The sequence below is a fragment of the Pecten maximus genome, chromosome 2, assembly GCF_902652985.1.
Source record: "Pecten maximus chromosome 2, xPecMax1.1, whole genome shotgun sequence".
NCBI classification, from domain to species: Eukaryota; Metazoa; Mollusca; class Bivalvia; order Pectinida; family Pectinidae; genus Pecten; species Pecten maximus.
In genome coordinates, this window is record NC_047016.1 from 38,886,781 (window position 1) to 38,913,280 (window position 26,500).

Below are 26,500 nucleotides of genomic sequence, written 5' to 3' on the forward strand. Positions count from 1 at the left end.
CTTCAGACAGTTGACAGATTTACCTTATTACCTGTAATAGAGAGCACTTGCATAACTAGTATAGACAACAGCAAAGGACCGAGTTCTGCCTTCTGAAGTCTTGCGAGCAAACAAAGCTGTACTGTCTTAATTACTACTCTATACCTTTAGGACCTGAACTCTCTACAGGAGACAAGATAAAACTAACCTCTTGCCTCAACAGTTATGATATAGCACAAAGAAAAGTATGTTAGGTGAACTATAGAAGCTTTTCAAAAGCTTCCTGAAAATCTCCCTCAAAGACCACTGAAGATTGATGTCAACTCCTGGAGGATTGCAGCCACAGACCCGTGCTTGGCTCAAAGGAGCTGTTGTCGTAAAAATAGAAACACAGCGCAAACGACAGTTAGTATTACAACACCAACAGTATCTACCCATGTCTGTCCATTATGTGTAAAGGGTTTCAGAACCAAGATTGGCTTCGCGAATCATCTGTAGACTCAATCTACTACAAATGCAACCTAGAGTTAAAGCCCTGGCCCCACTTTCATCAACTTTCCATATTACAAGGAAATCCTTCAACATCAAATATTTTCTATATGAATGCATCATAGAATTTAGGAAAAATACTATAACACTTTCCTGTGGAAACTTTAAGGAATTTCTTAGCACTTCACACTTGAACTTGTTTTGATAATTCTGCAATTTCACCTAATCAAATTTTGATCAATTTTGATCAAATACCATAAACAAGTTCTTATCATCATCCTCCCCAAGTACTGTTGTTCTATTTCTTGGTTTGAAAATATAAGAAATCTGTGATGGCTATGTAGCAGTTCTGTGGGAAAATGTCATCTTCAGGTCTAGAATAGAAACAAAAACAATTGTGCATTACAGGACCAATGGGCCTCTTTTATTCTCATTGCACAAACTGCAAATTGAATTAAAATTAACATTAAAAAATTAAAAAGCTTGAAATAAACTTAATAGATATAAATAACAATGCAACAATTGTCATACAGAAATAAATAAACAAATTACACTACACAGACTTCAGAACATCATACACATCAAGCTGATATAAACAAAACATTCATAATTATAGAGTGTTTAAAGAAACATGATTTGTATTATAAGTACCAATAATTCAAACATATCAGAATTATATCTGGTTTACTAAGACTATTTCAAATGATTAATTTTGTTAAATTCCTGAAAAAAATATAACTGATCCTCACAGTTTGAGGATAATATGTGTACCATAGTTTGACATTATTGAGTTCGCAAAATTTAATGATACTATATAATCTTACCATTTACAATTGTATTCAATAAATTCTCATGAATTTGTTAATCAGTTGATCTTAATAAAACTTTGGTTTGGAAGTTCCTTTTCACATTATTTTCATGATTTTTCATTACCATTAACAAGAGAAATTAAAAAGTTATTTACAACATGAGATTTTTGCAATGCCATTTTGATATTTCTTAAGTAAGACAGCATAATTTTGCAGGGAATTTGGTTTGTTGTTAATTTTTATTTCTTTCAGCATAATATATAAATTACTTGGCAAAGAATACTATGAAAGAAAATGCTAGATATTTCTTTTTCAGTATACAAAATTTCATTAAAATCTATCTACGAATGAAATTTAATTAATTGGCAGAAAAAAGTTGAAAATACAAATAATTTATAGTAAAATTCAACATTGTGAACCCAATTATGTCACACTACTGTCAGTAGCATACATGATATTACCAGTCTCACACCTAAACATGCGTGAATAAATTATCTAAGATACTTACACATGTAATTAATACTTTATGTAAAATGTATATTAAAACACTTACTCAGTTTAACAATGTAGGCACTCAATAACATCCTATATTTCATAACATGCCATGTAAAAATGTAAGGTCAGCTACAATTAGTAAATATCAAGAAAGTTTACAGAAATAAATAATGTTTAAAACTAAATAAATATTGCCACCATGAATTTTTACAATACAGTACTACACAAAATGTATTATTTTGTAAGAAATACAGAAAACCGTTAACATTACATACAGACACTTGTGCTCATAAAGGAAAAAAAATCATTAATATAGAGATTACAGAGTTAGGCTTAATACTGAACAGTGTTGTGTGACCTAATACATATACACTATACACTATTGTACTGGAAAATCATATGATCAGGAAAAAGTCACCTCAACCTCGAGACCTATATTTGGTATTACAAGTTGACCACCCACATGACTTGTCATGGTTGGCTTTGACCTTGACCTTTATATTTAGCCACCTTCTGACCTCAGCATTAAGACAGCTATATAGAGTCATACATGTACCAAAGACACAAATAATCATAATGGATGGCCAGGTGATGTAGATACACACATAAGTAAAGCAATTGAGGAAATATGCAAGCATCTAATAAAGTAAAATGTTTATGTATCACGTCCACGGGTAAACAGTGTCAGAAGTTCATACAGGGTACAGATACAAATCTAATATCATACATATGTAACACATGTATAAAATATTCCAATATTTTCATCATACTACTTTTAGTAACCATTAAGGAGTATTTTTATCTGATATGTCATGTTTACAAAATAAGCACTTTTTTAAACTGGGAGAATTGGTCAATAGATGAGGATTTGAGGTTGATTTCATTAAGAGATACATTTATGTATCTTAAACTTCAGGTACTTTCAGTACACATATCACAGAGGTTGAAATAAGCAGTAGTCCTAGACTAGTTGGAATTAGTAAAGACGGCTTCATTATCAAAATTAAAACACCTGTCTGGCTAATTAGTTAAAATCTATTTGACGTATTTCAATTAAATTTTTCCAAAAGTGCCTGTTTATTTTTTTATACGAAAAAAGTGTGCATTTACATGAAAGTAATTTAAAGAACCTGCAGAAAACAGAAAAAATTTAGGAAATTCAAAGATATTATCAACATGCTTTAGAACAATAAAAAAAATTGTGTATCTTAAACCTAAGATGCTTTCAGCATAGATAACAGCTTGCTATCTACTGAGATAAAAATAAGTATGTGTTCTGAATCTTTGTTTGTATTTCTACTGAACAGACAAGGGAGCATTTCTTACCAGTCATGGGCTAACCGGTATTGCCAGAAAGATATGACAATATAAATGTTTTATAATTATTATAAAATAATTCATAAAAAGTTTTAAATCTTTAAACAAGTACACCTGTTATTAATAAGAGTGAATATGAAAACAATTATTCCTTCATACCTGTTCAGTAAAATATACATTAATTATGTAATTCAAGATGGCCTCTTGAATGAGACTTTATTTTGGATGTTTTTAATTTTTTGGAGAGTACTTTCAAATTGAAAATAAATGAAATAATAAAATAAAACATGATAATACACAACATTTGGCATCCTTTGTGACATTATTAGTCTATCATTTAAATCACAAGCAGATGACAAAAAAAATCTAGACTGCATAATTAAGCTTTTTTCTTTTAAAATACAATGCACATAAATTTACAAAAATGGATTCCATACAAAACATTGTACAATTATTCAGGAAATCTTCAACATAACAAATGGTTTCAAGCAACTATGAAAGGCTTATCTTAAAATTTTAAAAACATAATTAAACAAATGTTAAGATTTGTAATAAGGTCATGTTCCCTTCTTTCACAATAAAAATTTAAAAATCGATACACAAACTAAACTTCACATTAATACAAGAGTCTTTGGTGAACTTTCTCCAGTACATATATATACAGTGTATATACATATATATATATCAAGTAGTTTTCTTATTTTTAATAACATAACTTTGGCAATTAATGCCCTCTTGATTTTTTTTTTTTCAATATATGAAATAGCTAATAAATGGTGAAATATGCACACAGGATCTCAAATAATTACACATTGCCATTAAGTTAGGAACTATTTAACAATCTTTATCAATGTTTTAAAAATCATATCTTAAGTAAGAAAAAGATTGAGATTCTTTTCATCATAGTAATTATCGGAGTGTGATCAGAGAGCGATCAGGTGGTCAGAGAATGATCAGAGAATGATCAGAAAGTGATCAGGTGATCAGACAGAGTTCTTTAAAGTACCAGTATTTTCTACATGATATACAGAATTGTTCCTTTGTGATGTTACAATGTTGTAACAGTAACAAAAATGTTCCTTATGGTGTTACAACGTTACACATATGCAGTAAAAATGTTCCTGGTTACAATGTTGTTAAATATAGTAACAGAATTGTTCCCTGTGATGTCATGTAACAATAATGTTCCTTGTAATGTTACATAAAGTAACAATTGATCGTTGTGATGTTATATCGAGTCATAGTGCTGTTCGCTGTGATTTCACTGTGAGTGAAGTTAATCACCTAACACAAAACATGTGACGGTGTTACTAATCTAAATCATAAAACACGAAAAGCAAGTCACAAAGCCATACAATTTACCAGGCAAGTATATCAATGTAAAAATCTCTATTGTTAACACTCCAGTAAAGAAAGACCAAGGGAGAAATGGGGAGGAGGCACTCGGCGCTGGACTGGATTACATCTCACATTTAACGGACAGTTCTTCCCACCATCATGTGTTCCCCTTCACGTCAATGCTGCTGATCGACCTGAAGTTTCACAAGAAAAAATATTGTTATTTTTTAAAGTGTGGTTGAATCTTTATTACTTTTCAAAATGGAATTTTATACCTAAAGCTACAGTTAAATAGAAGTTTTTAATCTGAAAACATTATCTCAAGTTGCCTGGAATTAATAAAAAAATGTGTGTATCCACTTTTCATAAATACACTATATTCACAATATCTAAGGAAATTAGAACTGTATGGTTAAGACAAATCTGTTCTATATGTTGAGCATTAGTAGAGAAAGAGACATCATTGTATCATAAAATGTATTCTGTACATAAATTCTGTTTACTACCTCATAACGAGCATTCAAACCACAACATCCAAACACTACATGTACATGCATTATACAAACGTGTAGACTACAAATGAAGGAAAATATTCTAAAATTCAAAACAACAAAACAGACAATGGAAATGAACTGCAAAACACACTAAAGATTGCAAGATATAGAAAACAAATAATGAATATGTAAATTGACTTTGTAAAGAAAATTATGAGAGACGTTATTTTTATAATTTTCACCTTCCCAATAGTACTAACATTGATACATGTAATATAGATAACTGTGATCTAACTGTATGTTATGTGATGTAATGGTAAAGGGAGATATTCAAACAGTTTATACAACTAATTTGAGGAAGAAGCTGTGTTAAGTATTTTTCATCTTCTTTTTTCAAAACACCGGGTGACTGGTATGTGTAATGTCCAAATCTTTGCTTAATTTTATATTCCAGTATTCAATATTGATGTATAAATATTACTGGATAATAAAAATCTCCAATAGGAGATATCATTACAACATGCAAGGCAGGTTAAAAGATAAATTCCACCCTTTGAATCTATTGATACAGAATTATCTCCCTTTAAAATAACACGACATGGCACATCACATTGTATAAGGCCACTCACAGTTATCTCCCCTAACCAAACTATGACATCACCCTATCTAAGATAAATATCCAGATAATGGAAACACCCTTCCCTCTGATCAGTATTGAGGCCTAAGGATGGTATGGCTTGACCTTTTATTAATACTTTACTGGGTATTAATAAATTTGTGTGGTACAGTATGTAATGTACCCTGTACTCAATTTATAATAGCGACCTTGACCTTTGAACCTGAAAAGCAATTCCATACAAGAATTTCAGTAAGCAAGCAGTGCATGAAAGTGAAATATTCTCTGCTTTACAGCAGCAACTCGTGCTACCGTTCCAAAACTAATCTTATTGTGAGTGAACTTTGACCTGAAAAGAAATCCAAAGCAAGCACTTTTGGTAAAGAACCTTTTGAATCGTACCAGTATACAGTAATCAAATTAATATTTCATTTGTCTAGAAATCAAATTTCTAAAATGCTTGGTTACTATGACCTTTGCCCTTAAGACCTGAAAAGCAATCTAGTCAAGCACCTTTGGCAGGGGATATGCAAGCAGGGTGTTATTAATTTGGAATGTTATCAGCATACTGGAGCTTTTCACCTTTGACCTTCAGATCTGAAAACAATCTAATTACTAAAATGTATAGTTGTGTATTGTAGACGAGGGGCAATTACAAGTCTATTTTTAATTATATCAATTTGAAAAGAATTCTACTTTACTGAGACACTGCTGATAACACTTGATAACAAACAACTATGTGATGTTTGGTAAGGAACTACTTTATCTTTCTTAAATGAAACCTGACACCAAAACAAACAAAAATCTGAGTTATTGGGCAGAATGTGCCAGAAACCAAATTTTTACTCCGTGACCTTGACCTTTAACATTTGGATCCAAAAAGCAGTCCCTAGGTTCATGTATGCTTGGCCAGTACCATATCCTCATCCTCAATACTCCTGGGGTTACAACCACACGATGTCCTGAAGAGAGCATGTGTAATTGTTACCCCTAGGGTATCAATATCCCCCTCAATCTTGATCAGGAGAGAAAATGTTTGCGCGAAGAGATCTATTTCAAGTATGACCTTGTTATTGTAAATATAGAAGTTATCTATACCGTGGAAGAAGTCTGAACATGAAGGGTAGGCTTTTTCTACCTCCATCACCAGAGAGCCGCCTTCTGCCACGTGTCATGCTGTAACCTGAGATAAGGAAATATACAATGAAATGGCTGGGTGATTAAAGATGGCAGACTCCAGACCCTGTGATAGGAACACCAAATGCAAGCTACCACCAATCACGTGCTCAAATTTCTAAGATTATCACGATATTAGAGTTGACACATAGCATCAATCTCAAAATATCCTAACTCTATTTTCCTTTGCTGTCATGGTTACCTAACTATTGTTTGTATTTTTTTTTTTTTTTTTTTGCTTGTTTAATTTTTTTTCTTTAATTCTTCAAAATATTGGGATGATTTTAATTTTTACCTAATAATACACCATAATTTCAAAAATAATTTTGCACTGATATAGACCTCTGATCATTCTCCATGGTACAGTTTTCTCTTAACCTTGCTAACACCAAATTTTGTTCTATGACAAAAATTAACATTATTTTTTTTATTTTATCCTTTTTTTAATCTTACTACAAAATTCAACAGCGTGTCCTTCACGAAGGGAAACAATTGGAAACCAGTTTAGTATCCTCCATGGCTTTCTATTAATCATGCTATCAGGTTTTTAATGGATACAGACATCTGTATGAGTATACAGACAGCAGCAATATTATAATTGAAATTTGAAATATACTTTCATACATGTTCTGAATCTTTTATCATCAAACTTTTTAAATATCAATGACAAAACACAAAAAGTTTGATATAACAACAAGTACAGCGATCTTAGTATGGGTGTTTCACAAAGATTGTTAAGTTTTGATTTTCTAATAATTCTGTACAGTTAATGTAAGAATTTTGCCTCACCCAATTCTTTATCATTTGTATTTCAAAAGATGTCTACCCAGTATTGAATTTTTCCTTTTTTTAGTTTGTTGTACAATGTTTGGTGGACTATAATGCTTCCATGAGTACATGTGTTAATGTTATAGACACCTTTAATCTTAAACTATTGTCTTTATATATTTATAATATCACTAGAAAGTTTTTTTAACTTATATAATCATTTGTGATATCTTGAAAAATTTTGAATTCATATGTCGACAGGAAATTTTTAAAATTTATAAGATCAAAGTTTTTTTAAATGTTACATACATGACATATTTTGAAAGAAACAAAATAATTTAGACTTAAAAAATTACAAAGAAATCTTAAACAAGTCTAGAGTGAGAATATACAGTCACACCTGTCTATAAAGTCCACTCCAGGGAAAAATGGCCTTTAATAGAGGTTCATAATTATACACTGAATTGTTACATTGGGACCAAAATCATTTGGCCTTTATAGACAGGTTTTTATTATATACAGGTGGCCTTTGTAGACATGTAATTTTAGTGCAGGTTTGACTGTAAGTAGTTAAACTGAAAATAAGAAGCTGACAGACAAAAACATGCGAAACTACAACTGCGTCCAACAACTAAAATGTCTAAAAATTCTTTCTAAACTACAAAACGCAATATTACGATGATATTCGAGATTACTTAACAGATTCACTAGATAAGGGTAAAGGGTACTCAAATTCTACCGAAAATTAAATAAGGCGGTAAAATAATTCCACTTTTGGTTGGATCTCAAAAAGCAGGCCAGTAGTATTAAGATTTTTTTTTTTTTGCTCGAGTAAATTTTTTTTTTGATCTGACAATAAATGATGAGGAGGTTTAGTTAAGTTTAGAAGGGCTCCATAATGCAATGTACATGTATTATAATGCTTTCCTTATCTAATCAACCATATATAAATGTGGTTATTTTTCAAGAAAATGAACATAACTCCTTTCTATCAAATCAGACATTAAGGAGAGAATGAAGAGTTACTCATTTGTAATAGATTGGAAGCTTAAGTTATGCATATGACAACTTCAAGATATACATAGATTTGTGAAAGTTCAAGATTAACCAAGAAATATATGACATTGTTTAAATTATTAATTCACATCTAAAATCCAAGTTTTTAAAGGAAGAAAACTTACAACAGGGAGTGATAAGGAGATGACCATGTGTTAAATCACTACAATCACACACCGTAAATATAAACACAAAATCACCACAAACAGGACAACATGGGCTGACCGACCAACCATGACAAGAAAAAATGTACTCCGTTCATTTATAGATAATTAATTTTTCTTTGTTTACATGGTAAATAATTAAATGTGATTGGTCGAAAAATTCTTTTCATTCTTCTATGAAAGAAATTCCGAGAATGGCGCGAAAGATGTGATGCACAATACGACAATTGATGCTGCGTATTGATTTGAAAAAAATAATCCCATTTAAAACCAGTAAAATTGTACATAAAACATGTTTTAAATTAGAAAATCATTTTCAAAAATTAATTATAAGCGTTGATGTCAATTATTTTTTAGTTTCATAAGGGTATGAAACAAATTTTGTTTGCAAACTTCTGTAAGAATCCGCTACGTGGATTCATACAGTTTGCAAACAAAATTTGTTTCATATTCCGATGAAACTAAAAAAAAATGACATCAATGCTTAATTGGAAACTTTGAACACACGTATAGAAAACAGGTAATTCTTGTACCATAGCCTTAATGACATGTACATGTATCTGTATAGTCAAGGTCCCTACAATTAGGTATGTAAATAGAACAAGAAATGGCTGCTTACTTTCTATAAATAGAATACATGTACTTTGAATAGCAGTTATATAGAGAGATAATTCATGCAGGCAGGGAGCCACCTTCTACCCCTTTTCCACCACCCATAATCTACTTTAGAACTGTGTATGTTTTAAATCCCCCAGCTAAATACATAAATACATTCTAACATTTAAAAAAAAAAAAAAAATTTAAGTACCAACTCATTGGCCCAACAATACTCAACCATCCCTATTTTAACCCCTGAAAATATCTCGTAGTTGGTAACTTGAAATGAGATGATAAAGATGAGAGCCTATTAAGTAAGACAACTTCGCTCCTGTCGGGGATGTTACGATGTCACACAGATGAGGTACACAGAGATGAGATTCCAGGACATGAACAATCACCAAATGACATACCAGACAAGATATATACAAACCTCCTGTACAGGTGATAGGTAGAGGACAATATGTCAGAATTAAGATTAAAATCCTGTCCTGAAATGGGGAATTCATAATTTTTTTCTTCATATTATTTTAGCACTGTCTTACTTCTGTATAACTTAATACTCTCACATTTTGTATACATTGTTACCAATTTTTATTAACATCAGGATCAAGCATTCCATATGAGCCTTTAGCTTTATATACTGTATTGGTTGTTTTTTCCAAGTGGTTCAAGTTAATTGTTCTATATTTTGATATATAAGAGGGTAGAATATAAACAATGCAATAATGGATACTTTGAATACATTTTACATTTTACTTTTTTTGAGAAAAATTCATCAATTTTCCTTTAAACTTTTGGTAAATAAAATTAAAATTTGGACCACTGAAAAAAAAAACTTAATACACAATATAACCAAGGAAATACACAGTACACAGTATTACAAAGGAACCAGGTTAATATTGATTTATGTTAATATAAACAGTTTTTTTAATAACAAACGGTAAAATCATTCTAGTTAGTTAACTTGGATTTTATGCATCTGCATAATTAACTTGACATTAAATGTGTATTTATATTTATTTAAGTTTTATGTTTTCACAATAACATTAAAACATATTGTCTACATTACACGGTGAGTTATTAAAGCCATGCAGCTGAGGCTAACTTTGGACCGTGTAAACAAAGGATGTCCTTTTCACCAATTTATACATGTACACTTGTCTAATCTAGAACCCTAATAAGGTAAAGAGTACCGCCAAACTCTAACAAGGAATTTAGTCCTGGCCACAGAATCACAAAGAAATCCTCAATTATGTCCGAATTGGAATCTCACCTAGTTCTAGTAAATCTATTCTGTAAATTTGAATTGATGTATCCCTTTCAAAAGGAGTGACCTTTTGACCCTTTAACTTTGACCAATGGTAGCCTGAATCTGATCAGGTGTAGAACATGATGTTGTGATGCTATCAGTATAAATATAAACTAGATCTGATGAGGGCTGTAAACAGACAAGGATGTATCTATTCTAACTTATTGATCCTCCAGTCCTGACTTAACACATCATAAAACATCCACTCACATATAACCTGAATACCTTTCCTCGACTGAACCACTAAAATGGGAAACATTTCAAAGATTATCTGGCTATTTTTCATAAAAATTTCTCTTGAGTTAAGTACATTTTCTAGCTGTTCATGTTTTTTTTGTTTTGTTTTTTTTTTGTATACAGAAAGCTTTTTCTTAGGGAACCAAATATTATCTTGGAAATCTCAATATGAATTCATAATTATTACCGCCCTCCATTAGCTACACAATATCTTGTCTCACTGATATCTCACATTTTGTCACAGTTAAAAGACTTCTGCTACTTATAACTCTAACTACATGAAGCAGCATTCAATTTTAAAGATAATGCAGCAAAAGAATATAGATGTTGGAAAATCTACAATATAAAGAAGTATTCACTACTCCACTATACCTCAAGTGAGGGGTGTCACTGGCCTTTAACTAAGCTACAGGTGAGGTGTGTCTCCGGCCTTAAACTAAGCTACAAGTGAGGGGTGTCAATGGAGTTAGACTAAGCTGCAAGTGAGGGGTGTCATCAGTCTTAAACTAGGCTACAAGTGAGGGGTGTCACTGGTCTTTTACTAAGCTACAGGTGAGGGGTGGCACCAGTCTTTAACTAAGCTACAGGTGAGGGGTGTCACCATGCAGTCTTAAACTAAGCTACAAGTGAGGGGTGTCACTGGTCTTTTACTAAGCTACAGGTGAGGGGTGTCACTGGTCTTAAACTAAGCTACAGGTGAGGGGTGTCACCACTCTTTAGCTAAGCTACAGGTGAGGGGTGTCACCAGTCTTTAGCTAAGCTACAGGTGCGGGGTGTCATCAGTCTTTAACTAAGCTACAGGTAAGGGGTGGCACCAGTCTTTAGCTAAGCTACAGGTGAGGGGTGTCACCAGCCTTAAACTAAGCTAGAAGTGAGGGGTGTCATCAGTCTTAGACTTAGCTTCAAGTGAGGGGGGGTTACCGGCATTTGACTAGCTGCAAGTGAGTTTTGTAGGCAGCTCTAACTTAGCTATAAGTGAGGGAATGAGCCTACAGGTGCATGCTGATTACCTGGGTCTGGTGTGGCAGGATCAGGCTGTAACATAGTCCCATACAAACGGATCACTACTATCAGACAGCACAGTAATATAGGCCCAATAATGGCTCCTTCTAGTCCCATCCAATAGATCCCTCCGGCGATGGCCAGGCCAGTCATGTAAGGGTGACCTCTGAAAAACATTGAAATTACAGTGACATACCAGTACTCTGCAAATAAATATCCCACATAATATTTACTGGACAAAAACTCTGTGAAAAACCTTAACCATCACTCAACAATTACTTTCAATCAACTTTCTCTATTTTCTGTGCATACATGTTTTAAAATGATTTAATTTGTGTCTGAAATGTACAGGGTTTTAAAAAGACATTAACTCCTGATTAATATTCACGGTACTGATATTCAGGTCTTCAACAAACATCACAAACAATCAGGACCTGCTTTCATCAACATTCCCTAATTTAAGGAAATTCTTTAGGAAAAAAACATTTAGAATTTCATGAAAATGCCTCTGACAGTTTAAGAATTTCCTTCAATTTTTTAATGCTTTCAGTTTCATATGGGGCCAGTTTACACTTAATAATATATACAATTCAGACACCCCACTAATCATTTGTCATATATGTACAGCTTAAGCCCAGAGATACTATCATGTCTTGAAGTATTTATCTAATACAATATATGTCTATATTGAAATCTGGATTTCTACTCACCCTTTGATTTCACTGTAAATGGCAGTGTCCACTACATACGTAGGCAGCATGTGGAATATAAGTAGGAGCAGGGCCAAGATACCTTGACCTTGAACCAGCCAGAGTTCAAGGATGGCCGGAATAGTCGCCCAGTATGTTCCGAGGAATGGTACCGCAGCAAACATTGCAGCCATCACTGATAAATATCAAGGATAAAGATGATTAAGATCCGACACTCAAGACGGGGAAAAAACGGTACTGTTCTACGGTGGATCATTCTAGAATTCAATAGTTATATACTAATAAATCATTTATAAATCTTAGAAAACTGTAAATGGACAACTGCTGTGTTACAGTGCAATACCTTAACTGTAGGATGAACTATGAAGTGGTGTAAAACCTGACATTCTATTTATTTAATTTGTTCTGTAACAAATTTATATATTTAGGTTTGTAAACATATATTACACACCTGAAGTGTCTATCAAAGATGTATATACAATGTATTATAGGTTTGTAAACATCTATTACATACCTGACGTGTTTATCAGAGATGTATATATTTAGGTTTGTAAACATCTATTACACACCTAAGTGTTTATCAGAGATGTATATATTTAGGTTTGTAAACATCTATTACACACCTGAAGGGATGAAGACGATGTTGACTCCAAACCAGGTGTGAGTCATCCAGGTGTAGAATCCATAAAACGCAGCCATCTTCAGGGAGGCCATGACCACACCACTAAAGGTAAAAACATTATGTATATATTGTACAGTGTAGTTCTATCAATTACTTTTCTAAAAAAAATTTTTTTAAATATGTATATATTGTAGTTCTGTGAATTACTTTTCAAAATATATTCTATTATTCCATATTTATCCATTATCCAAATACCATGATATCAGGGGTCACCTAAGGCCCTGAAGGAAATTTCATTTTTTCTTTACTCCCTGCCAATAGCAGTACATATTTAACAATTAGGATTTTTTTCAATTTTATGAATCTGTGCGTTTTATATTTTTTTAGCTCACAATATTATTGACTTGACCACCTCATTAGTAAGCAAGCTAGCATCAGTGTGCCTGACTGTATGAATATTGTAATTTTCACTTCTCTGTACACTGTATAACCGGGTTTCTTTTTTAAGAAAACAATCTTGACCTATGAACTTGCTAAACATTGATCCCAAATTTAAACATGGCATTGCTATAGCAGTGTGTCACCATGTGAAATTTCAGGAATTTTAAGACTTCTTAAATAATCTCTGAAAAAAACAAAACTGGACAGATAGGTATCATTATAATATCATGGGATACCTGAATATCTATACCTAAATTCAGCCAACTCAAAGAATATGCTTAACTCGAAGTGAATATTCAGTTCCAAAAGTACAAATTCTAGAATATATTTATCTATTATCTCGAAAACTTGTGATGTCTCGAAAGTTTTTTCATTGCTCTATTGACTTGGAGAAAATAATGTTCGACTGTACTTATAATATTTATCATCAAGACAATCGAAAGTATTTTTAGAACATGACAGTAAGGGACACATCTAACATTTGGTCCGTTATTGTCCAATACAGCAGTTATTAATTAAGATTATTGTGTAGTCATGTTACAAAGATAGTGATTGGCTACTTTAATAAAGATTAATGTGTAGTCATGTTACAAAGATCGTGATTGGCTACTTTAATTAAGATTAATGTGTAGTCATGTTACAAAGATCGTGATTGGCTACTTTAATTAAGATTATTGTGTAGTCATGTTAAAAAGATAGTGATTGGCTACTGACGTGATAGCCTCCTCGACTGCCTGGCCAATGACACTGGTTCCCTGTGAAGGACTTAGGTTGCTGAACCATTCTAATGGTTTATACTGGTTACCACTGGTCGCTAGCAGGTAGAACAATGTGGTCAGGAAAATCACCTGGATTAAAGAGACAGATATGGTTTTCATGGTTGCTAAGGAAACACAAATTAAAGCAACAACTGGTACAGCAAAATTAGATAAAACATCAGACTACTCGTTGTTTACTTTTTGTTTATATAGCGTACATGACTTTGTATACCAACAAAGATTTGCACAACATCAATTTGTAAATACCCTAATTTTTTATTAGGTAAAGTATGCAGATAGCCCACGCCGGTACATTGCCCGTAGGTTTTCTGCTATGTAATAGATTACAAGTTCTTACTATCAGCCGAATCCCCTGTTGGTATTGAGTTTAGATCTCATAGTTGACCTGTATTGCCGTGACACAATAACAGTGTCAATAAACATATTTCTAGATATACTTTTACATAGTTTTTACTTGATATGTCCACTCACAGGTAAATGTATCATTCATATTTCGGACGAGAACAGAAATGTCGGCACCTGATAGTATACCAAGAAAACTAAAAGTTAACTTGGATTTGACAAGTATCGTATAGCACACAGTTTTTATTTTCAAAAAAACATTTTGCCAGAACAGCCCATTTCATCAAAAAGTTTGCAGAAGACATTTTTTAATGTTTCAAACTGTATAGTCCATAGGCAATACACAAGGAATTACAGTAGCTAGAAACCAAAGAAGAAAAGGACCAATGAAGAATGAGTCATGTCATTATCAGTGGATCTATGTTAATATTGATATAAAATTTACATCATGAGTAATAACTAATGATTCATGGCATATATAGAGAATATATGTATTCCCATTGACTGTAAAACAGAGTGTACATGTGTCACACCTCACAACACAGTTCACATGGGACTTGGTGACAAGGCTCCCACAACACCGCATATAGACGTGTGCCTTGGGGAGAAATAAGGTACTTTGGAGGAGATGAAGAGAGTTGAGGAGGAACAAGGTACTTACTGAGGAGATGACAAAGTTAAGGAGAGCAGTACCTCCCCCAAACACCACAGACATGGTGGCTGTGACTAGACTTAGCACGAGGTTCATGTTTCCCTTCAATACAATCCATACTGAATCTAAAACCTGAAATAGTTTTATTCATTTCTGTTAAAACAATGCCTCAGACATTACCTGCAAAATATTATGGTTGTCATGATTGAGAAAAGGAAAGATGTATCTTCTTGATCACTGTATAATACAATTTCAACAATTTCACATTTAATATACTGTATTTGACATTTAATTTTAATCATGCATTACATAATTATACAAAATATTATCAAGCAAGATTTTGACATCAATGTGACTAAAGACTTCTAGATTAACACATTTTTTGAGAACACAATAAGCTGTCATGAGACTAAATACCAGCTTCATATAGAAATTGCAATTCAAGATCTGAATTCACAAAAGTTAAGTTAAAGAGTATGTTAAAACACCAATATGGTACTAGCTGGAGGCAGACAGGATCTGACTGGACTTACAGACATAAAGGTTCCAATATTGTCCTTAACGAAGGCTACGATCTGGCTGATGTTGAAGGCGTCTCCCTCAGATACGACCTCCCACATAGACTTTACATTGATCATGTCGGTAGGGAGAACGTTAAACCCTGTCGTTGTCTGCAGACTGCTGCTGGTGTCATTCTAGTCATTCAATAAAGAAATCAGCTTAATATTGATTTTGTACATAAGAATATAATTTTCTATCTGATTACGTAATTCTGAATGTGTCTATGATGGATCAGAACCCTACACACCAGATTCAAATATCACCAAAACTTTCAGTATCTTACTCTCATTTTATTTAATTTAACTCTCAATTTAAAAAAAAAAAAATTTATGCATTATATACCTTATTATTTGTTTATCAACTCCTTCTGCTTAAACATGATATACAAATCTGGAATTTTTATAGCGAGTTCCGACTCTTCTTTCACTGTTACCCAACCAAATGATGTAATCACATACTTTGTTTATGGGTACATTTTTGTTGTGACTGCAGGAGACGAGTTCGTTTCTTCCACGAGAGTTAACTCATCCTGAAGGTGTTGTGCGACAGTGCGTGTCCAACGTGGTGTTATGTGACAGTGCGTGTCCAGTCAAGTTAGTTTACTCTTGCAAGCCTAATAACGGACATATTTCACGTACCTATACAGGTTGATCATAGACTACACTTGCCATTGTCGGCATATTATACTCTGTTGTATATTTGTATATTATATTCGGTCATTCTTCACAATATTATGATCACTTGTTCAAACATGTTTAAGATGTATAAGATGTTTTTATTCAAGAACATTTCGCATTCTGAAGATAAATACCATTACCATCTTATAGAAAGTCTAGCACTACAATATATAACTCTCATCAGTATTGACCAAATTTACTTCTCTGTAAAACTATACAGCAGGACCAGTATTGGTCTTGACGAAGATAACTAGTCTCTGTATGTAAAATAACATCAATAATTTGGGGTAGGTCATTTGGTTTAATTTGTGACGTGTAGGGGAACTTTTGAAATTAAATTTTTAGTCAGGCGGTGACTACATGTGAACAACAATTTACTGCAGAGCACAAGTTCCATATTTGAGACAAAATCTCTTAAAATAATCGCAAATCTCCCTCTTTGGTCTCTAAAAGAATGGTATGTATGAAAATGATAATAATTTTCTTCTTTCATAAAAAATATGCTACAGTATTTACATGTCTTTGTTCTTTCATGTTTATCTGTTTCCCCTAATTTCATGTTCGTTTGGACACCAATGACCCATTTCCAACAGAAAGAAATCTTACCGTATGGTACAACCACAAAACGGTGTCAGAGACCTGTACAGCAAAATATCAAACATGTTTGAAGGGCAAGGATTTGTATAGGTTTGTGTAGTTCAATTAGATTTGATGTACCAAAACAACAATTATGAAATTAAAACAGAAATTTTGACACACTGCTCTCACCCTATTCTCACCATGGTCACCTAACCTGGTGAGTCACCTTTAATATAATCCATCCCACACCCTGATTTCACCATGTGCCTCCCATGCCCGTTTCCATGGTTACCTACCCTGGTAAGCCAGATTTTGTATAATTCATCCTACACCATGATCTCTGATTCTCACCACATGCTGATCATGCCCGTTTCCATGGTTACCTACCCTGGTAAGCCAGCTTTCGTTTAATCCATCCCACACCCCGATCTCACCATGTGCCAACCATGCATGTTTCCATGGTTACCTACCCTGGTAAGCCAGCTTTCGTACAGTCTGTCCCACACCCCGATCTCTCTATATGCTGACCATGCCTGTTTCCATGGTTACCTACCCTGGTAAGCCAGCTTTCGTACAGTCTGTCACACACCCCGATCTCTCTATGTGCTGATCATGCCTGTTTCCATGGTTACCTACCCTGGTGAGCAAGCTTTTGTACAGTCTATCCCACACCCCAATCTCTCTATGTGCCGACCATACCTGTTTCCATGGTTACCTACCCTGGTGAGCCAGCTTTTGTACAGTCTGTCCCACACCCCGATCTATCTATTTGCCGAGTATGCCTGTTTCCATGGTTACCTACCCTAGTAAGCCAGCTTTCGTACAGTCTGTCCCACACCTCCAGTACTTGGGTCTCTATCTGGGTGTTGTTAGTAGAACTCTTGTCCATACTCCCACTCACAAAGTCACGAAGCTGCCAGACAACATCAATAGTTACAAGAAAAAGAAAACTACTACTTTCTCTGTAACAAAACATCAATGACCAACCAAAACATCACTCTTGACTAATGTTGAGTTTGAATAAGATCTGAGTGACAGTATATGCACAAATATTTGATAAATCATTTAGAAAAAATAAAATTCAAGAAAAAAATACCTTCATATTTAATCTAATGGCATTAGCTTAAAACTGAACTAAGTGTGTTTGGAATGAAAGAACATATCATAAAGTATATGACTCAGTCCTGTTTCTTGTAAGGAAGAGAACAATTTTCTGGAATAACAAGCAGAACATACAGTTGATAGTGGATGTTCAATTTTCAAAACACCATCCATTTGATTTACCAGTAAATATTACAAAAATATAATTCAATACCAAAAATTATATCCAAGAAAACTGTACATCTTTATACTAACCCTTGCTGCAATCCAATTGCGTCCATAGAGGTAAGCATTGCCCACCATAGAATCCATAGCTTTCTGTAAATCTTCTCCATTAGGGAGCCACCTGAATCAGGTGAAATGTTTAACACAGTGTATGTCTGATTATCTCCCCTTGACAAAATACTATGCGAACATATCAGGCTGTATGTGTATATTGAAACAAATTCTAATATGAAATTTTTTAGCAGAACAAATCATTTTACATAATGTGGTTTAAGACCTTTGTTTCTTTCTATCATTATGTTTATAATACATTTCAGTGGTGCTGCAGATAGTGCCCTCATATTTTACCGAAGCAACCTGCTGGATACAATTCATGGACGAATATGAAAAAATCTGGAGTCACCTGTTAGCAAGGTAATCCAGATTTTTTCTGGTTATTTCATGAATCCTTCTGCATTTTAACAGACATTCGGCACTTCTGTCAAAGAGAGCGATGTATATATGCTTATAATAACCTATTTTATAATTCTGAATTATTGTAAAAATAAATATATCATCCAGACACCTTAACTGGTCCTACTAACAGCGCTACTTACGAGTTGATTTCTGAGTTGAGAGTATTGTTCATCACCTCACTGGTCATTTTCACAAACAACATACTTTCTTGTTGTATCTGATAAATAAATAAGTAAAACATAGTACACACATGTTGATATCTTAGTTTACATCAATATTAGTTCACTCTCAAATTTTTTCATATTGATACAAAATATTTCAATAGATATGATTTCTAAAGATTCATAAATAAGTAAACATTAAAGTCCCATACCTGTATAGCACCAAAGATGACCAATATGGCAGTCCCAAATAATAGCAACAGGATAAAGAGAACACTGGTCGTCTTGTCTAGAGACTGTTCTAGCACCGAAACAATCTGTATAAATGTGACAAGACAAGGATTAATAACCTGCAGTAACGAAACATGGGCAACCTGCTCCACTCAAATAATGGGAACCCTTGCACAGATCAGTTGTCAGGTATAAACTGTACCCCGTATCTCAGTCAAGGGAACCCCAGGTCCATTCAGTTAAGTGAACCCCAATTCACTCGTCAAGGAAACCTCTTCATCAACAGAACTCATGCTTATAGTTCAGTAGACAAGAGAAATTCTTCTTCACTTAGTTGTCAAGGGAATAGATGCTTATTTTAGTAGACCCTCACTTAACTCAGTCTTCTTATTTTGGTCAATAAGGGAACCCCTGCTTCACTCAGTCATCAAGAGAAACTACCATGCTTATTTCAGCATTAAAGGGACCCCTGTACAACTCAGTCAAGGGGACCCCAGCTCCTTTCAGTCAAGGTAACTACTACTTCACTCAGTCAAGAGAACCACTACTTCACTCAGTCAAGGTAACCGCTACTTCACTCAGTCAAGGTAACTGCTACTTCACTCAGTCAAGGTAACCGCTACTTCACTCAGTCAAGAGAACCGCTACTTCACTCAGTCAAGAGAACCGCTACTTCACTCAGTCAAGGTAACTGCTACTTCACTCAGTCAAGGTAACCGCTACTTCACTCAGTCAAGGTAACCGCTACTTCACCCAGTCAAGGTAACTGCTACTTCACTCAGTCAAGGGAATCCCTACTTCACTCAGTCAAGGTAACCGCTACTTCACTCAGTCAAGGTAACCGCTACTTCCATCAGTCAAGGGAATCCCTACTTCACTCAGTCAAGGTAACCGCTACTTCACTCAGTCAAGGGAATCCCTACTTCACTCAGTCAAGGTAACCGCTACTTCACTCAGTCAAGGTAACCGCTACTTCACTCAGTCAAGGTAACCGCTACTTCACTCAGTCAAGGTAACCGCTACTTCACTCAGTCAAGGTAACCACTACTTCCATCAGTCAAGGTAACCGCTACTTCACTCAGTCAAAGGAATCCCTACTTCACTCAGTCAAGTGAACCCCAGCTTAACTCAGTCTAGAGACCCCAGCTTAACTCAGTAAAGGAAACCCCAGCTTACCTCAGTCGAGTGAATCCCAGCTTAACTCAGTCTAGAGACCCCAGCTTAACTCAGTAAAGGAAACCCCAGCTTACCTCAGTCGAGTGAATCCCAGCTTAACTCAGTTGTCAAAGGAACTCTATTAAGTTTATGATGCCATACCTTACTGTCACCTCGTAGAACCAGTTTTGCCACTCCCCTGATCCACCTGGGCATGAGGACATCTTGTCTGCTTACTAGCCATTTTGTCATTGCTGTCTTCACCAACTCAACTTTCTCACCAACTATTCCCCCACTACCCAGCTGTATCACTGAAAAACAATTACATTGTCATCATTGAAGTAAACATGCTTCATCCTAGAAAACCATTTCCAACATAATTAGAATGTGCTCAACATAAAGGCCTACTATTTGCATCCAAATTCTAAACTAATAAACATGAAGCAGTAGAAAAATTAATTTTATGAAAATTGTGAAATCTCCAAAAATAAAAACATTAACCTATAGGTCCATATATATAAACCTAAGACAATCAACTTTAAACCTGTCCAGAAATATGATAATCCTTCAAACATATGGACAATATTGACTTGAAATCCATGTGTAATGCTACAACACAAAATAGCTGGGGAAAACACTAATATACAATAAAATGCTTACATAAAGTCTTGAACAGCCACATTATAAGTCCTATTGGAAAAAGCAGTTGGACGACCCAGATGTTGAGCCAAATTCTTGTTAGCACCAAGAGCCAGAAGAGGTAGATAAAACAATTGTCTATGAGTGATCGTGCTTTTTCTTCAAATTTTTCATCGGACTTTTCTTCAGACTTTTCTGTTAGTTCTTTCATATGTAGCTTTGGTCGATCTTTTTTATGTGGAGAAGAAGCTGAGGAAACGGTGGGACTTCGAACAGGTAGGGAAGATGGCTTTTTGACTTCACAGGAATCTTTGGATTTTTCTGGAAATGATACATTATAAATTTGTAAACTGTTATCATAGAACACATTAAAAGAAGCAAGAGGTGTCTGACAATGCTAATTCAATATACATGTAGTATCTTTTGACTTCATAACTCTACGGCTCTACAATTCAGGAAGCCACAGGATTATAGCTCAGTATCAAGTTTTTAGACTTCTTCAGGAGAAGTCTGAATTTGTGTATATATTCTGAGCCATGATCTTGCAAATTGACCTAGTTGCTAGGAGACATTTACCCGTTTCCTCCCGATGAGATTCAGTTTCTGTTACACTACTGCTTTTATCATCGACCTTCTCATCTTTATCCTCTTTCACTGCTTTAGATTGATCCGTCTCTGAGTCATCACCAAAAATTATCCGAGCAGCCTCTGCTGGAGTCGGTGGGACACACTTTCCTGTGGGAAAAGTTGTATACTATTACATTACATATTGTACAGATCAATTCTGTAAAATGAACATATTTTTCAAATCACTGATGCATATATTAATACCTAGCAATGGATGGTCTGCCCCTGGTCAGAAAATGAGAAACAACCCAAACATTTTTAATCTCCACTTTCAGTATGATGTACATATATATTCAAACAACATGGTCTTTTCTCCCATTGTTTACAGATTTGTCTCCCATTTTACCTGAAGATTTTTCTGTCACCCCCTAGGGTGCAATACCTCTGCCAATGCCTAGGTTATATTAGATCCCACGTTCTTGCAAAAATACAATGGCGTCATGTTGATAATTTAATGACATCACGGCAACAATTCAATGACATCAATATTATGTTGCAATGCATTATTTAAAAATAATTATCCCCTACCATAAGGACATGACAGAAAAAATCTCCCTCATGTTTTAATATTAATCTTAAATGTCTATCATTTAGTAAAGCCTCACGTTAGACAACCAAGGATATCATCGGGTTGAAGATTTCTCTATCCCATAAATAATTTCATTGCCCAGCATCCATACAAATATATTTCTTTTCTGATTTATATTCATTCATTCCATTTCATTTCATTTCATTTAATTATTTGATGCATCACTTTCCCAACAAACCTTCAGCAAGTCTTGCTTCATTTATTTCCGACACAAAGCCAATTACAATGACTACAACAAGGAACATTAAGAGTGGGACTCGTAGATATCCAGCTGCTGTAGCCACGTGGAGAATGAGGACAATCCAGATCGGTACGGACAGATATCGCAGATAACGCTTGGAGTCTGGAGACCATAGGAATACCACAGCTAACAGGTATCCTACCAGTAAGGTCCATATCTGTAAAAGTTTTCAGATATTATAGTTTTATTTGGAAGCAATTATTAAGGATAAAATAAATAGGATTGTTATTCTTCAATTTAACTTAAAGGTTATATAAATATAAATGGCAATAAATAAATTAAATTACACCTTTTTTTCTTTCTAAATGAAAAATAAATTCCTTCAAACTCTAGATCTAAGTTTAAAAATGAGTTAATGGCATGGCATTGCATGTCTCTTAATACTTTGTTTTCAGAGACAAATCACTATATATTGATCTATTGTAATTGCCGGTGCACACAAATTCAGTCAATTTAAGTCTAACCATGTCAAAACCTGAACAAGAGTACTGCAGGGGGAACAATATATATGCTCATTAAATGCCATGTAGGTTTTTTTTTAATAATATCTTGCATTACAATAAGATTTGCATCATCTTATATAATTAGAGAGGCTAGCAGCTGATATGTTATTAATTATATAATCTAACCTTTCACTACGAAGTCAATGCTTGAGGTAAACAAGTATTCAAAAGTCTCCAACTTATTAAACTTGATATCATGATTTTGAAGCCTACAAAATTTCAAAGAGGGAAAAAGACCAGACTGGAACTCAAACCTTGCACTTCATTACTGGACAGATGCCTATTCATTTGAGCTACAGCCAGTGACAATCGAGAAAGTCCTTGAGTTCGACTACACAGAATTACAAATACATTGTAGTATGTATTATTATCTGTGGGTTTAACATCCACTATTATGACCTTTATATGCCTTTCATTGGGCAAACTTGTTATACATGGTTCCAGAGACTTAGCTGTTCTAGTACATGTAGGCACTAGGTAGAGCTGTACAATGGATTTGTTTACAATTTTTGCCGACAGCGTTGCAAATGCATGTGTAATAGTGTATTACAGATAAGGTGTTTCTCCCATTCTCTCTACAGGATACATTAATACGCATGTAAATCTATGCATTTATAATGCTATCTTTATAACTGTACATGTCTGCAAAAAAACCACATTTTTTATCAGCATGTCCAATAAGTCAATGCATGCCATTGACGTGAAAACGTGATGTAGAAATATTAAAGTCGGTTTGTTTGGCAAAATCTCAAGTCCAAACATACATATGTACACAGTAAGAGTATGACTAATACCAATGTGAACATTGTAACGCGGAATGCAGACACGAACTTCATAAATTACACGCACTGCAACGACGATGCGTCGTCTGCTACGTATGTATGCTGGAGTGCGCTCATTCCGATACGGTACATTCTACTTTATACTTTAGCGACATCAATCGATACATACACTTATATACTCACCCAAAATGATGTAAAATATCCAAGGACTTCGTAAACGAAGTAAAATACAGATCGAAATGAGTACAATATGTTTTTTGCTGGGCCAAAGTGCCACAGCAGGTATGCCAACACAATTCCTCCAAATCCGCCTAAAATCATGCGTATGTGTTGCATAAACTTGTTAAATACATTCCCATAGACTCTGTCTATCGCTTTTATTGGAATAAAAGCAACTCCTAAAACAAATGGCGTGTTTGTAGTCTGTAGTCCATGTAACCATCTTCGTAGCCAGCTGGTCAACGAACGTTTTACGGGATATAAGAAAGTTCCACATAGCACTGCCCATAAGAGTGGTCGTAAAAACACTTCCAAGATAAAATACACCGCAACTGCAGCTCCAACGGCGACCAGAACAAATAAATTAGCTGCTGTGGTATATATGGCCTGTTTGAATGCTTTCTCGTGTCCTTGGGGGAGATTATTCAAAACATTATTAAAGGGAGACCGAAAATCCAAGGATGGGGAAGCCATATTTGTTGTCGGAAGTGACGTTATTGTGCGCCAAATTCATACGGAACATCTCTAAGTTTTTAATAAATCCTACTTTCGTTTTGTCTGTGAAACACGTGGCTACATCAACAATCAATACGTGTTTCTGGTCAAAGTTTGAAGTCATGTTTATTTTTAATGAACATCGAGCTGAAAATAGCATCACCCAATCTGATGAACGTAGTGTATAATGGTGACCTATATTTTAATCAGATTGATCAAGATACAATAAACAATAACCTATTCAGATACCATAAAAGGCCATAATAATTTAGTATATGAAGACAATTTAAACATGCAGTACGGAGTAAACAACTGATACACATATTCAACTCATGACTTGTTAAAAAAATGGATATGAAAAAAACAATTACATATAATTAGACATGTGTAGAAATATAATACATCGGGGCCAACAAGCGTGATTAGCCTAATATAAAGTTGATGTAACTTGTTTCGCAGTTGTTGTAAAATAAATAAAGTTTACATTTTTCCATGTTTGCCAACTCTTATTTTTAAAAAGTGCATATACTTACAATGTGCATGTACGCATAGGCTGTAAATGTCCATATTCCCTTGTATATAGAAATATATACTAATAAAACAAGTTAAATCAAATGTTCCAAGTTCATGTTGCACACTTAAAATGCATATAGTCACAAATGAGATCGCTACTTAACCCTTATCGTTTTTGTTGTGTTTCGCTTTTTTTTTTCTTTTTTTTTTTTTTTTTTTTCAAAAAAAAAAAAATCCAACCAATCTTCAAACTGCATATTACTGGTATTAATCGCATGAAAAAATCTCTAACGCGTTATATCTTAAGGAGATGAACTATAAATATGTCAATATCAAAAGACGGACATATACACTGTAATCTAACAACTTAATTTATTATTGTGTCTTGTGTCAAGATTCTCATTTTTGGCTTACCTCACACCTAAAGGGCTGAAAGTAGAATTTATCATGCATGTGGCCAATAATTCTGATATAGTTAAAAATTTTAAAGTGATGTATTGTGATATGTAGCTATTTGTTATAGCGTATTTTTGTGTTAATTAATCTAACATTCTTAAGGCCATATGGTAAAAGTTTTTCATTTTTGGTTTACATATTTTCCGTTAAAGTTGTAGTTTTTACAAGGAAAATGTCATCTTTACGTGATCCCTTTGATAATATATATTTTTTAAATCTAATCATTTATCACTAAAAACTGTGTTACGTAAAAGTGCATGGTGACAAATTCATTAGAATTCGAGACCTTAGTAAAACATGAGATAAATTTTCCCTTACTTAATAATTTTGGATGCAATATATATTTTAACTATAAGAAGGTTATATGATATATGTGTGCAAAAAAAAAAAAAAATAAAATAAAAATAAAAACAGTTTAATGCAGGTGGGGCTTCATATCCATTTTGCTTTATGAACCAGTTCGTATGTTTGGATAAAGCACAATATCCGCCCAAAGTTCATATCACAGGTTATAGCAAGTATAAGCCAGGTGTAATATAGTATTTTAGTCCAAGAAATAATGTATATAGCGATACAAAAATCCAGGTTCGCATTGCTGCTCCACATTATATGTGCTCCTGTCCACTCTTGCTGGGTATTCCCTGGTAATTCCGTTTATCTTTTTATCAAAGGAAACTCTCTATTAATCATCCAAAGGCGCTACTAATATAGGCGTCAGATTTTTAAACTCATAACCAAACTCAAACGTCACTATACTTATTATTTCTTATATCAAAAATAATAAAAAGTCCAATTAATGCAATTTTCTTTATTGTTTGGTTATTGTATTTCTGTTTGTATACATGTGTAGCGGAACTGGTCCTTGCATTTTCCCACTCCTACTGCATTTGGTGAC

At 34.0% G+C, this 26,500-nt stretch overlaps 1 protein-coding gene across 4 annotated transcripts; it reads right to left on the minus strand.

Moving 5' to 3' along the window:
* Window positions 1-863: 863 nt before the first annotated feature.
* LOC117322029 (transmembrane protein 245-like) lies at window positions 864-24,617 on the minus strand. 4 transcript variants are annotated; one of them, XM_033876735.1, is made up of 18 exons: window positions 24,106-24,617; window positions 22,575-22,794; window positions 21,757-21,915; window positions 21,202-21,501; window positions 20,704-20,852; window positions 19,368-19,472; window positions 19,135-19,211; window positions 18,569-18,659; window positions 18,015-18,125; window positions 15,929-16,090; window positions 15,405-15,527; window positions 14,337-14,470; window positions 13,183-13,283; window positions 12,560-12,734; window positions 11,858-12,015; window positions 9,732-9,789; window positions 6,636-6,720; window positions 864-4,621 (listed from the first exon to the last, which is right to left on the minus strand). In XM_033876735.1, the coding sequence occupies exons 1-17, from the start codon at window positions 24,613-24,615 to the stop codon at window positions 6,681-6,683; spliced, it is 2,673 nt and encodes an 890-aa protein (XP_033732626.1). In that variant the 5' UTR covers window positions 24,616-24,617; the 3' UTR covers window positions 864-4,621; window positions 6,636-6,680. The 4 variants fall into 4 exon arrangements, with proteins under 4 accessions (XP_033732626.1, XP_033732625.1, XP_033732627.1 ...); XM_033876734.1 differs by lacking the exon at window positions 9,732-9,789; XM_033876736.1 differs by lacking the exon at window positions 6,636-6,720.
* Between the last annotated feature and the right edge of the window lie 1,883 nt (window positions 24,618-26,500).